Below are 13,973 nucleotides of genomic sequence, written 5' to 3'. Positions count from 1 at the left end.
TTTCTCAGCAATATGGGCACATAAGAACATGGGACCAACACAGATGCTTTAAGCTGACAAGCCAGGTCAGCCAGTTTCATAGGTACAAATCTTGCAGATGCCCTTTAATTGGAAACAGCAGCAATACAGTGTGAATGTGGAAAGGGTAGGGTAATAGTGGCATGTGGCCGTAATAGTAGCAGCAGCCCATTTTTTTTATAACAAAAAAAAAATATCCACTTTTTTTTTGTCCCACTCTGGGACTTCAACTTCTGGGGTCTGATCCTCTCAGCAATGCATTACAATACATCCTGTATTGTAATGCATTACATGTCAGCTTGTATGCTGACAGCCTGCCTGTAAGACCCAGCCTAAGGGGCTGGATCTCACAGGCTTCCGTAGAAGGCAAGCCCCGATGCCGCTGCCTTCTCTGCCATCGGATCCCCGTCACTGCAGTGCGGGGACACGATGGAGATGTGGAGGGCACCCATACCCTCTGCAAACCCTGATGCCAGCGTATTCAGCAGGGGCCCGGCTGTCAGTGACTGCTGGGTCCGTGCCGGTGATCGGCTGGGCGCAGCTCCTGAACCCACCCGATCAGCCCGCCGTACTTGTACGGAACTGGTCCTTAAGTCATGTCCATCAACGCCATACATGTACGGCAGAGGTCCTCCACGGGTTAAAATGCGTGCCAGCCATTGTTTGCTTTTCTTTGATTAGTTCCTCCTCTTCTGGTGTGCTGATCAGCTTGTTAATTAGCCTAAACCAGCTGGTTAACTATAGTTCCCTTCATACACAGTCCTATAAATCTAGACACAACATAAGGGGCGCACGGGTGTTCTATCACAAAGTATCTTTGTCGCTAAGTGTCATGCAGTTAACCATGGCAATTAGACAGGTTAGGAGACAGGTAGGTTAGGAGAATTACACATTTTCATACTCTTCCTTAATAATGTGCCTTGTCTCAATGTTCACTTTCTCATGTGCTTTTTACCTCCACATTCACCTCCCTGTTCCTCCTTCATTACCTTCTATTCACATCAGCCCCTCTCTCCTTCACTCCCCCATGTACAGCTCCCATGCTTTATTCACCATCCTGAATCATCTCATCCCATCATGTCCCTGGCTGGTATATCTCTCTTAACCCCGGCCCACCCTCTTCCAACGTCAACCTCTCCCCATCTTACATAGAAAAACTGCTAAACTCATTAACATTCGTTATCCTCCTTCTCTTCCCTCTTTTAATTGTGTACTCTGGAATCTACGGTCTGTGTGTAACAAGCTCCCCTACATTTAAAACGTCCTTCTTACAAACTCTCTTAACCTGCTGGTCCTTACTGAAACCTGGATTCAGCGGCCTACACTTCTCCCATAACACCAGACCTGACAAAAGACATGGTGGCAGAGTTGGCATATTCCTGTCCCCAAGACATCATCCCTAGTTCCATCACTCTCATTCCCTTCTTTGAATGAAAGTAGCCATTACCCCTGATGAAGCCAGAGTGACTGGCAAAACATGTTGGGGGCAGTTAACAATTTTTAGAGGTCTAGGACTGGTGATTTATGCTACAAGGAACGTCAGTGAATACAACTGACTACGCAGAGTATTTGAAGCGGCAATAGGAGGACTACTGTGGACAGTACACACATCACAGTGCCTCAGTGCGGCAAATACATTAGAATAGATACTATTGCTAGCTAGTTTTAAGGCTGTAGTCACTAACAGCAATATTTATACTATCTTAAACTAGGTAATAAAAGTTATATTTTACATGTATTTTTTTGCTATCTGGTGCAAGTATAGCAAATTAGCCCAGGGTGGGGACTGTATAGTTATTACTCTCTCTCACACTAGAAATTGTATACCGCTCCCCTGGCTCACCCACCCAGTTCCTGGATCACTTTGCTGGATGGCTACCACACTTCCTGTCCTCAGAATTACCAACCCTATCTCTAACCTCCTCTCCCTTCTCCTCCCCTCGCCTTTCAGAACTTTCTAACTCTCAGACACATAAAGACGGTAACACACTTGACCTGGTCTTCTTCCAGCTTTGTTCAATATCCAACTTTAAAAAAACTCACCTCTCCAGCTCTCAGACCACAACATCATCTCCTTCACTCAAACTAATCTTCACCCATCCCAGCACACTCTTACTTATTACTTATTACATTTTCAGAAATCTACAGACCATTGATCCTCATACACTTACAGACACACTCATCATTGTCCTCAATCTCTCCCCTCTCCTTTCCTGATATGGCTGTAAATCACTACAATGACACTCTCAACAATGGGATACTAGAGCCTCCTTTCATTTGTACAGTTTTTTCCCCAACAAACTTATCACTTATGTATATGATCATTACACTCACACTTAAAGTTTCATTTGATTCCATGAACTCCTGCTTGGTGTGACTGCTGAGATGTGTCTGTACATACAATCGAATGGTACCTATTATTAGACTTAGTGGCCAGTCCAAAAACTGCTGAAATCTTGTATTTTTTTAAATAAATATAGTTATGAGAAAAACATGACTATTCAATTCTGTGGTTTTATGTATCAGGAAATTACAAGTGGTGTACACCAAGGTTCAGTGCAGGGTCTCTTATTATTTAACTTATTTATTATTGATATACAGGTGTGGTTAATTGCACTGTTTCTATTTTTGCAGATGACACCTTGCTATGTAGTATTGTGCAGTCTATGGAGAACGTCAATAAACCACAAGCTGACTAGGACAATCTGAGTGTTTGGGCATCAACTTGGCAAATAATATTGTGCTTTAAATAGTGATCCCGTTTTTGAAATTAAACGTAAATTGATATTAATTATAGAGAAATATAAGGACAGATGTGGTCTCGAGGAGAAGCTGTGTCAATTTTTGATCAATCAATATCCAGTTACCCCTATCTTGTATACTTTACCAAAGATCCACAAAAATTTGACAGCGCCCCCTGGTCGACCTATCGTGGCTTCTAATGAATCTATACTGTCTGCACCAGCTATGTTGATTGAGAAGGTTTTAACCCCTCTGATAAAGAATTCTTATTCTTTTTTGTTAGACACTAATCATTTTTTGTCTAGCATCAATGAATTACATCTTGAGACAGGAGACCTTCTGGTCACAATGGATGTATGCAGTTTGTATACATCCATTGAACATACTAAAGGATTAATTGCGGTTGAATGTATCCTGGAATCATCTCAATACACGGTACATGAACGAGAATTTTTTCTGCAATTACTTGAATTGGTGTTAAGAGAGAATTATTTTTTATTCCAGGATACCTTCTTCCAGCAGAAGCGGGGTACCGCGATGGGCTCGCATGCCGCACCGCCATATGCAAATAGCTATATGATTTGGTTTGAAGAAAATTTTGTATATACAAATCCATTATATATACAGCATTGTATATTTTGGCGTCGTTTTATAGACGATATTTTTTGCATATGGCGGGGCGGCATCGAGTCTTTAAATAATTTTGCTCAGGAAATGAATAACATATGGCCAGAATTGTCCTTCACGATTCAAAGTGATTTAACACAGATTAATTTTCTTGACACATTGGTGATTAAAGGCCAAGACAATCAGATTCATACTGATTTGTATATAAAGAAGACTGACAAGAACAGTTTGTTACATTTTTCAAGTAACCATTCACCTTTTGTCAAGAAATCTCTACCATACTCACAATTTCAGCGGGTTAAGAGAATTGTATCAGATGAACCCATCAGACAGATCAGATTAAGTGAGATGACAAAAAAATTTTCAGCAAGAGGCTACCCTAGGCCACTTCTAGAGCAGGAATTACAAAAATGTAGTAGCCCAATTATTCACAAGCATAGCAGGGCCGGTAAACGTTTACCCTTTATTGTCAAATACCATCCTTTCATCAATAAATTTCGTCATGTCATTAATAAGCACTGGGGAATTATGCGTACGGCCTATCCCGACATTGTTGAATTTAGTGAACCTCCCATGATCTGCTATAAGAGAACGAAAAACATTCGTGATACCATTGTAAAAGCAGACATAGGAGGTTCCACTATGCCACGTCAACTTTTTTTATCCACTCCAAAAAAGGGAACTTTTCCCTGTTTGCATTGTGTGCATTGCTCAGCTGTGATTAGAGGTGAGACTTTTTCTCATCCACACACTGGGAAGCAGTTTCCAATAAGAGGTTTTTTTACTTGTGACAGCAATTTTGTTGTGTATTTACTAAAGTGCCCATGCGGTCTGATATACATTGGCGAAACGTCTGTCAGAATGAAGGATAGATTTAGCAACCATAAATCTACAATAAGGAAAAAAAATCTTCTATTGCCGGTTCCCCTTCATTTTGACAGATGTTCCCACAATGTATCTCAATTGAGATTTCAAATTATTGAGCAAGTGTTGCCAGCACGTAGAGGTGGCAATAGAATTCTTATGCTCAAAAAACGTGAGAGTTTCTGGATACATACTTTACAGACCATTGAGCCCAGAGGTCTCAATCGAGAGTACGATTTGAATGCATTCCTGTGAATAATATAATAATATTATTTTTCTCCTTTTTAGGTATATGTATATATATATATATATACAAAAAAAGATATATTTTTTATGATAGTTTTTTCTTTATAGTCTCAGAAAAAATAATAGAAGCCAAAATAGAAGAAATTCAAGATCACAGCCAGCGTTTACTGTCATATGTAATTCTATTCTATATGAATTGTGATATATATAATTTTCTTCAGCAGTCTCATACTGACAGCTCACCTGTTTTTCCTTTTTCCTTTCTCTTTCCTTATTGGATCGATACATTCAACCTTGTTACATATATATGTAGTAGTTATATGTAGCATCTGAATATGTGTCAATTGTTTGTAACAATGTCATGAAATTGTAATATACCTTTTCATTTGATAGTTATATATATGTCTAAAATACCCACATAATGGGGTTATATATACACAAAGTATCTAAGTATGTGTCAATTGTTTGTAGCAATTTCATGACTTTGTAGCATACCTCTTTATTTCGATCCGGTGCAGGAATGACATGAATTCCTGCACATAATGATTTGTTGATACTGGTAGTCATGGAGATGTGACCTCACCACGCTCTCAGCGTCAGGTACGGCGCACTATTTAAATCTCTAGTTTACATGGATGTATTAGGCTTGACAAAGGCTCATAGAGCCGAAACACGTGTCGCTGTTTATCTATTCATTTGTTCTCTGCTTTTGATCGTCTAATGCTTGAATAAAGCAGCTTTCTTCAACTATATCCGAGTGCCGGTCTTATTCAGTGATTCAAGTGGGCTGTCTTTCCCTGACTCGAGCACCGGGACCTACAGAAGACGAGGAGTGCCGTCCGTACTTCATTATATTGGCAAATAAGGTTCAATGTGGTTAAATGTAATACACATGCATCATATTTCCTAAGGTGAATAACACTGGGAGAGTCATTTGTAGAGAAGGATTTGGGTGTACTTGTAAATCATTGATTAAATAACAGCATACAATGTTAATCAGCTGCTTCAAAGTCTAGCATGGCTAGCAGGATATTGACATGTATTAAATGAGACATGGACTTGAGGGGACAGGTGTGTAATACTACCACTTTACAAAGCATTGGTGCGGCCTCATCTGGAATATGCAGTTCAGTTCTGGGCAACAGTGGAGTTAGAAAAAGTACAAAAAAGAGCAACTAAACTCATAAGGGGCATGGGCAGTCTTAGTTATGAGGAAAAATTAAATTAATTAACTTCATATAGTCTTGAGAAAAGGTAGCTAAGAGGGGACATGATTAACCTATAAAAATACATAAATGGGCTATACCAAAAATATGGTGAAAAACTGTTCCATTTAAAAACCTCTCAAAAGACAAGGGGGCACTGCTTCTGTCTGGAGGAAAGTTCAGTCGCCGGAGGCATCACACCTTCTTTACTGAAAATCTGTAAATCTGTGGAATAGTCTACCTCAGGAGATGGTCCAGCAGGAACAGTGGGCAGTTTAAAAAAGGCTTACATATATTCTCAAAATTAAATAACATGAATGCTTATGAAATAATATGTCTGGGTCTCCCCTGTTCTAAAATTCACATCACCATTTGGTTAAACCTGATTGACTTACAGTATATATTTTTTCAACTGTATTCATTATGTAACTATTTAATAAGGATGCCTTCACACAAGGTTCTGCAACTAAAAATCAGTTCTATTCTCGTGACTGTAAAAAAAATATTTTTAACATAAAAACTTGAGTTACACAGTAGATCATTTTCTGACAACACATTCCCGTTAAGCAGCTGCTTGCAGTTTGCTAGCAAACAGCTGTTTCAGCTGCAAAACCACATGGTCAATTGCAATGGCTGCACAGTTTTGCAGTGAGAAACAACGGATCGCCATGTCAGATCCACCCAATTGGACCTTACCCCAAAGCTACTTGCACACATTGTGGAATATGCACGGATTCCTGTGCAAAAAAAATCACAGTGAAGTACAGTACCAGCAAAGTGTATGAGAGTGTATTTCCAAAAAGTGTATGTGATTACACAAATCTAATGTAAACTTTGTGGATTGTTTCCATAGGGAAATTGACCTGCATTGCGGATTTCCAAATCCCTATCATGTCAATTATGTTCGTCTTATTAGCTGCAGATTTCACAATTTTCAATGCAAAGGTGAGATCTGCGGCAAAAAAGCATCTAATCCACACTAAAATCTGAAATGCACATAAATAGGCACGGAAATTTGTGCAGCTCTTATGTGTGCTCACCTGCACGCATGTGCAGGTGGTCTTAGGGTAAGGTCACATAGTCAGATTTCTGCATGCAGTTTTGGCAGCCAAAACCAAGAGTGAATGAAAAAAAAAGAGGATAAATCATATCTGGTCTTTATATTTTCACTCCTTTTAAGCTCCATTCCTGATTTAAGCCTCATGCAGACGTCAGTGTTTCCCGGACGTGTCCTGAACGTGTTCTCCACGGACAGCACACGTCCCTATTCATTTTAACTTGTGCATTCACACATCAGTGTTTCAGCACGGTCCGTTGGTAATTTTTTTTTTACCACAGATGCATGTTCTATTTTGTCCGTGTTCACGGATCCATCATGCCCCTTATAGTCTATGGGTCCATGAAAACCACGGATGCCATCCGTGTTGCATCCGTGTTTCACGGATCATTAACAAGAGATTCTTAGAAAAAAATAACTCAGCTGTTGAGTGTTAGTGAAACACGGATGCAACACGGACAGCAAAAAATGGACCCATGGACCCAACACGGATCTGTTACGGGAGAAAACACAGATTGAACACGCTCCGTGTTACCACTGATCCAAAACTGACACGGACGTCTGCATGAGACTTGCAAAACTGCTTGCAGAAACCTGACTGTGTGGTTGTACCCTTAGGCCTCATGCACACGACCGTTGTGTGCATCCGTGGCCGTTGTGCCGTTTTCCGTTTTTTTTTCGCGGACCTATTGACTTTCAATGGGTCCGTGGAAAAATCGGAAAATGCTCCGTTTTGCAGCCGAGACCGTGATCCGTGTATCCTGTCCGTCAAAAAAATACGACCTGTCCTATTTTTTGGACAGACAACGGTTCACGGACCCATTCAAGTCAATGGGTCCGTGAAAGAACACGGATGCACACAAGATTGGCATCCGTGTCCGTGATCCGTGGCCGTAGGTTACTTTCATAAAGACGGATCCGAAGATCCGTCTGCATAAAAGCTTTTACAGTGTGCGCCCCCCATCGCCCCCCCCCCCCCCCCCCCGATCATTGGTGGCAGCGGAGTTCCGATCGGAGTCCCAGTTTAATCGCTGGGGCTCCGATCGGTAACCATGGCAACCAGGACGCTACTGCAGCCCTGGTTGTCATGGTTACTTAGCAATAGTACAATAGTAAAAGAGTCATACTTACCTGGGAGCTGCGATGTCTGTGTCCGGCCGGGAGCTCCACCTACTGGTAAGTGACAGCAATGCGCCGCACAGACCTGTCACTTACCAGTAGGAGTAGCTCCCGGCCGGACACAGACATCGCAGCTCCCAGGTAAGTATGAATCTTTTACTATTGTACTATTCCTAAGTAACCATGGCAACCAGGGCTGCAGTAGCGTCCTGGTTGCCATGGTTACCGATCGGAGCCCCAGTGATTAAAGTGGGACTCCGATCGGAACTCCGCTGCCACCAATGATGGGGGGGGGGAGATGGGAGGCCGCACACTGGCCACCACCAATGTTGTTAATGCTATAGAGGGAGGGGGGGCCGATGGGGGGCGCACACTGTGCCACCAATGAATAATTATTACAATACAGGGAGGAAGGGGGGGGGCGATGGGGGGCGCACACTGTGCCACCAACTATTTATTACAATACAGGGAGGGGGGGGCCGCACTGGCCACCAATGATATTCAAACTGGGGGGGGGGGGGGGTCTGCCCCCTGCTGCCTGGCAGCCCTGATCTTTTACAGGGGGATATGATAGTACAATTAACCCCTTCAGGTGTGGCACCTGAGGGGTTAATTGTGCTGATCACGGCCCCCTGTAAGAGATCGGGTGCTGCCAGGCAGCAGGGGGCAGTCATGTACACAGTTTGTAGTATATTCTAACTAGAAGCGTCCCCATCACCATGGGAATGCCTTTGTGTTAGAATATACTGTCGGAAATGAGTTTTCACGATGTAACTCATATCCGACAGTATATTCTAACATAGAGGCGTTCCTATGGTGATGGGGACGCTTCAAGTTAAAATATGCCATCGGATTGGAGAAAACTCCGATCAGATGGTATAAAAAGGGACTCCAGACTTTAAATTGAAAGTCAATGGGGACGGATCCGTTTGAAATGTGTCAACGTCAAACAGATCCGTCCCCATTGACTTGCATTGTAATTCAGGACGGAACCTTTTGGCTCCGCACGGCCAGGCGGACACCAAAACGACTTTTTTTTCATGTCCGTGGATCCTCCAAAAATCAAGGAAGACCCACGGACGAAAAAAACGGTTACGGATCACGGACCCCGTTTTTGCGGACCGTGAAAAAATACTGTTGTGTGCATGAGGCCTTAGGCTGGGTTCACACATAGCTGTAGATTTGCTATTATGGATTATCGTGCGGCAAATGTGCAGCGTTGTCCAGTACCAGCAAAGTGAATGAGCTTTCAGCAATAGACACATGTGAAAGAAAAAATTCACAGCAGAAACTGAACTGTGATGCGGATTTTAAATCTGCACCATATGAATTTACATTGCAGATTTAATTGCATATTTCACCCTTTCCAATGCAAAAAATGAAATTGCGTCAGATTAGAAGCAGAAAGGCTGCAGATTCTCTGCTGCAGAAAATGCACAGCTAATCAAGTCATTTGTAAACCCAGCCTAAGAACCCTTCAAGACAAGTGAGTGTCACGCTCCGGACTCGCAGCGCAGCTCCCGTCCTGAACTTTCAGCACTGCCAGGATCGTATAGCATTATACTGATTTATGATACTATGTAATAATGCTGTCAGTGTTATCCAATACATTCCAGAACTGTAAGAGTTACATAGCATCATAAATCAATATAATGCTATGCGACCCAGGCAGTTCTGGAAGTTCAGGATGGGGACTGCACTGCGAGTCCAGAGTGTGACACTCGCTTGTCTGAAACCAGCCTAAGTGTTGGATATTTAAATAAGGCTGGATTCACATCACTGTTTCATTTTCCACTCTTCTTCCATCTAAAAAAAACAGATCTCAGATGGAAATGGCTAAAACGGATGCAAATTGTGCATAACGGATGTGGATGATCCATTATTTGTTTTTTTTTCTGTTCTTCTGATGGATGAGAACAACGGAAGAGAGACTAAAAGATATTTGTTAGTTTTATTTTGTTATAGTTTAGATGTGACATTACTATATTTTCACATTTATGTTTACTAATGACTTAAATGCAATAATGTTTATTTCACATGCACATTCCTACCTTGGGAAAAACAAAACCACTCACCCTAATGTGTTTAACAGTATATATCACTGGTTCAGTTAAATACAACTTGCTAGTTGATTCTTTATATACTGCAGCAGTAATGATAGGAGAATTAACAACAACTGTATGATTTGTAGTCAAAGCTTCAACTCCCAGTTTTATGCTGGCATTCTCCGTGGACAGGTAGCGCCCCAGGTTATTGTACAGGACAAATGCAACTCTTATCTCACCTAAAAATTTGAGAAAGAAAGAAAACAGAATAGTGATTGTACGAAGGATAAGTACACATACACGAGTTAAAGTAACATTAAATACTAGTGACATACTCTTCTCAGTTCAAATATGTAACTTGTGCCTGGTTCAGCCAAGTTCACATCACCTTTAACTTTTCTGTTCTTCTGATCCATCAGAAGAACTGAAATCTAAAGAAAAAGAATGGATCCTGCATGCAGATCTCAGATGGAAATGGCTAAAATGGATGCCGACTGTGTACAAATGAGCATAATGGATGCTTAACATACAGGATACATTTTTTTCTTTATCTATTCTTCTGATGGATCAGAAGAACAGAAAAATAAACGGTGAACCCGGCCTTAGTTGTTTCATGCTGGAGCCAGACACAACTAAGTTATGGAAGCCCAACTTTAGGCCTCAATCACACGTCCGTGATGAAATGGTCAGTGATTCAGCCATGAATATTTCTGTGCAGAATCCGTTTGGTCCATGTATCCATATTTTGCTCCCTATGTGTCTTCCGTGCTCCACGGACACTGCACCGATGAAAATTAATTTTCAGAACATCTCCTCTTAATAGTCCAAGAAACACAGATGAAATGAGGATGGCATTCGTGTTGCGGACATGTTTTTTTTTTTATTGACCCATGGACTATGGGCGTAATTGATCCGTAAACATGGACAAAATAGCTTCCGTGCTAAAACGATGGACTCGTGAATCACTGATGTGTGAATGAGCTCTTAAAGGGAATGTCTTAAGTATTTATTTTTAGTTTAATTAATTGGTTACTTTAAATAGTAATTATGATATGTTTGTAGCCAAAATATAATGTGGTCATTCTTAGCTGTTTGTATTAGATTTTTTTCCCCCCTTAGGTACATTCACAAATTCAAAAAATGACCAGTAAAAACAAATACACTATCAGTTTTTCATTGCCATTTTGCATCAGTGTGTGAATCCAGTATATCAGTTTTCAATGGCTGTTTTGCATCCATTTTGCCCCAGTTCCATTGATTATTTTATTTTTTTTACATCCCAAACCCTAAAAGTGCCAGCAGTATCTTTTATGCCCCACCCCCCAGACTGCTCCTGGGCATGAAATAGCCCCCCTAATGCCCCCAGTATGAATATTGTCCCCATAGTGTCCCCCAGTAGAATAATGGCCTCATAGTGACCCCTGTATAAATATATGTTCCTTACTGGACCCTTAATATAAATAATGAGCCCTTAGTGTCTCTCATTAGATATATTTGTGCCCTCCAATCCTTGCAGTATCAACAGATCCATACAAAAATACTCACCTTATCCACTTGCATGTGATAGAACACTTGCTCCCCACTGGGGGTAGTAGGACCGGTTTTCCCAGAGTGATGATGCCATATTATATGACATCACCACCCTTAAAGCATCAGGTCTTAAAGCCTGCAATGAGAAGTGAGTGTCCCTGGGTGTGCAAGTGGATCAGATGAGATTTTTTTTATTTTATTTTAACCCCTGAATAACTTTTGTTGTACCTTTTCTTAACAGCCATTAGATGGGTGCACTCCTGCCTAAACGGCCATAAAAGAGGATCCCATTGATTTCAATGGGGTCTGTCCTGCCTTGAAAATGGACAATAATAGGACATGTCCTATTGTTTGATACCCGGTATTTCCCTATTTACTTAAATTTGTTGTAAAAGCGACCATGTGAAGGCTGTTACAAAGACGGTGATTAGACAGGTGCAAAACCTTTAGAGAACTCAAGAGGAGAATTTTGGAACATGTATGGGAAGAGACTGGGTGAGTCAGATTTAGCAGTTTTGCACCTCTACCATTTGCTTGAACAGTAGAGCCGTCTATATTAATCACTTCAAATACGTATGGGATATTGATCACAATAGGGCACAACTTATAGGGAAACTAGTTAATGAGACACACTGGGGGGAATTCCTAGTGCTCGTTAGTTTTTTGAATTGAGCTTAGGCTAGTTTCACACTAGTGCTAGGAATCTGGCAGGCAGTTCTGGACGATTCTCATCATATTTGCGGCCGGATCTCTGCTGGTCCCTATTATAGTTAATGGAGCTGTATGGAGACTTTCAAGCTTCTGGCAATTCCCTGCAGGAAAAGCCTGCTGGATCCCTAGTGCTATGTGAAACTAGCCTTATAAGGCAATTTCCTCGCTGGATAGATTGGAATAGCTTTATATTACAGAACGAGCTACAATAGATTATGCTGCTGAAACCTGAACGGCTCAATGAATTACCTTCATTTGTTTTGTTGCAAATCTCTTGCACACATCAGCAGGTTGAGGTCTGTTGTACCCTTTCTCCTCTTTGACACCTAATGCTGTCACCATTTTTCTAGTACAATATTATCACCATGACACTGAGAAGTGTTTACTATAGTTTTGAGCTTTATCCTTCCAGTCTGGACAGGTATCCTACATTTTAACCCTAAGCTTTGTTCCAATTTGACTTACAACGCATCCTATCCTCTTTTATCATATAGATATTAGAGAAGGGGTCCTTTTTATTTTATATGATGATAAATATACCAGGGCTACCCAGGTGCAGCTTCTTTTGAGGGCTTTAACAATTATTTTATAATTCGTCAGTAACATATATAGTTACTGTTTAAATACCACACACCATTTACAGTGGGATGCGAAAGTTTGGGCAACCTTGTTAATCGTCATGATTTTCCTGTATAAATCGTTGGTTGTTACGATAAAAAATGTCAGTTAAATATATCATATACAGGGTCGCAAGAAGCGTGTGGAAAAACCAAGGCGCAAAATAACTGCCCATGAACTGAGAAAAGTCAAGCGTGCAGCTGCCAAGATGCCACTTGCCACTAGTTTGGCCATATTTCAGAGCTGCAACATCACTGGAGTGCCCAAAAGCACAAGGTGTGCAATACTCAGAGACATGGCCATGGTAAGAAAGGCTGAAAGACGACCACCACTGAACAAGACACACAAGCTGAAACGTCAAGACTGGGCCAAGAAATATCTCAAGACTGATTTTTCTAAGGTTTTATGGACTGATGAAATGAGAGTGAGTCTTGATGGGCCAGATGGATGGGCCCGTGGCTGGATTGGTAAAGGGCAGAGAGCTCCAGTCCGACTCAGACGCCAGCAAGGTGGAGGTGGAGTACTGGTTAGGGCTGTTATCATCAAAGATGAGCTTGTGGGGCCTTTTCGGGTTGAGGATGGAGTCAAGCTCAACTCCCAGTCCTACTGCCAGTTTCTGGAAGACACCTTCTTCAAGCAGTGGTACAGGAAGAAGTCTGCATCCTTCAAGAAAAACATGATTTTCATGCAGGACAATGCTCCATCACACGCGTCCAAGTACTCCACAGCGTGGCTGGCAAGAAAGGGTATAAAAGAAGAAAATCTAATGACATGGCCTCCTTGTTCACCTGATCTGAACCCCATTGAGAACCTGTGGTCCATCATCAAATGTGAGATTTACAAGGAGGGAAAACAGTACACCTCTCTGAACAGTGTCTGGGAGGCTGTGGTTGCTGCTGCACGCAATGTTGATGGTGAACAGATCAAAACACTGACAGAATCCATGGATGGCAGGCTTTTGAGTGTCCTTGCAAAGAAAGGTGGCTATATTGGTCACTGATTTGTTTTTGTTTTGTTTTTGAATGTCAGAAATGTATATTTGTGAATGTGGAGATGTTATATTGGTTTCACTGGTAAAAATAAATAATTGAAATGGGTATATATTTGTTTTTTGTTAAGTTGCCTAATAATTATGCACAGTAATAGTCACCTGCACACACAGATATCCCCCTAAAATAGCTAAAACTAAAA

The 13,973-nt window shown here is 41.3% G+C and overlaps 1 protein-coding gene across 3 annotated transcripts in view; it reads right to left on the bottom strand.

Moving 5' to 3' along the window:
- Nucleotides 1-13,973, bottom strand: part of ADGRL3 (adhesion G protein-coupled receptor L3) — an 807,408-nt gene that overhangs the window by 378,622 nt on the left and 414,813 nt on the right. For all 3 annotated transcript variants that reach the window (XM_044305816.1, XM_044305825.1, XM_044305834.1), the window contains exon 13: nucleotides 9,954-10,162. In XM_044305816.1, coding sequence (XP_044161751.1) covers nucleotides 9,954-10,162 — 209 coding nt within the window. The remainder of the gene's footprint in view (nucleotides 1-9,953; nucleotides 10,163-13,973) is intronic.

This window comes from Bufo gargarizans, chromosome 1 (genome assembly GCF_014858855.1).
Source record: "Bufo gargarizans isolate SCDJY-AF-19 chromosome 1, ASM1485885v1, whole genome shotgun sequence".
Classification (NCBI taxonomy): domain Eukaryota; kingdom Metazoa; phylum Chordata; class Amphibia; order Anura; family Bufonidae; genus Bufo; species Bufo gargarizans.
This window is presented reverse-complemented; position numbering and strand designations above follow the sequence as displayed.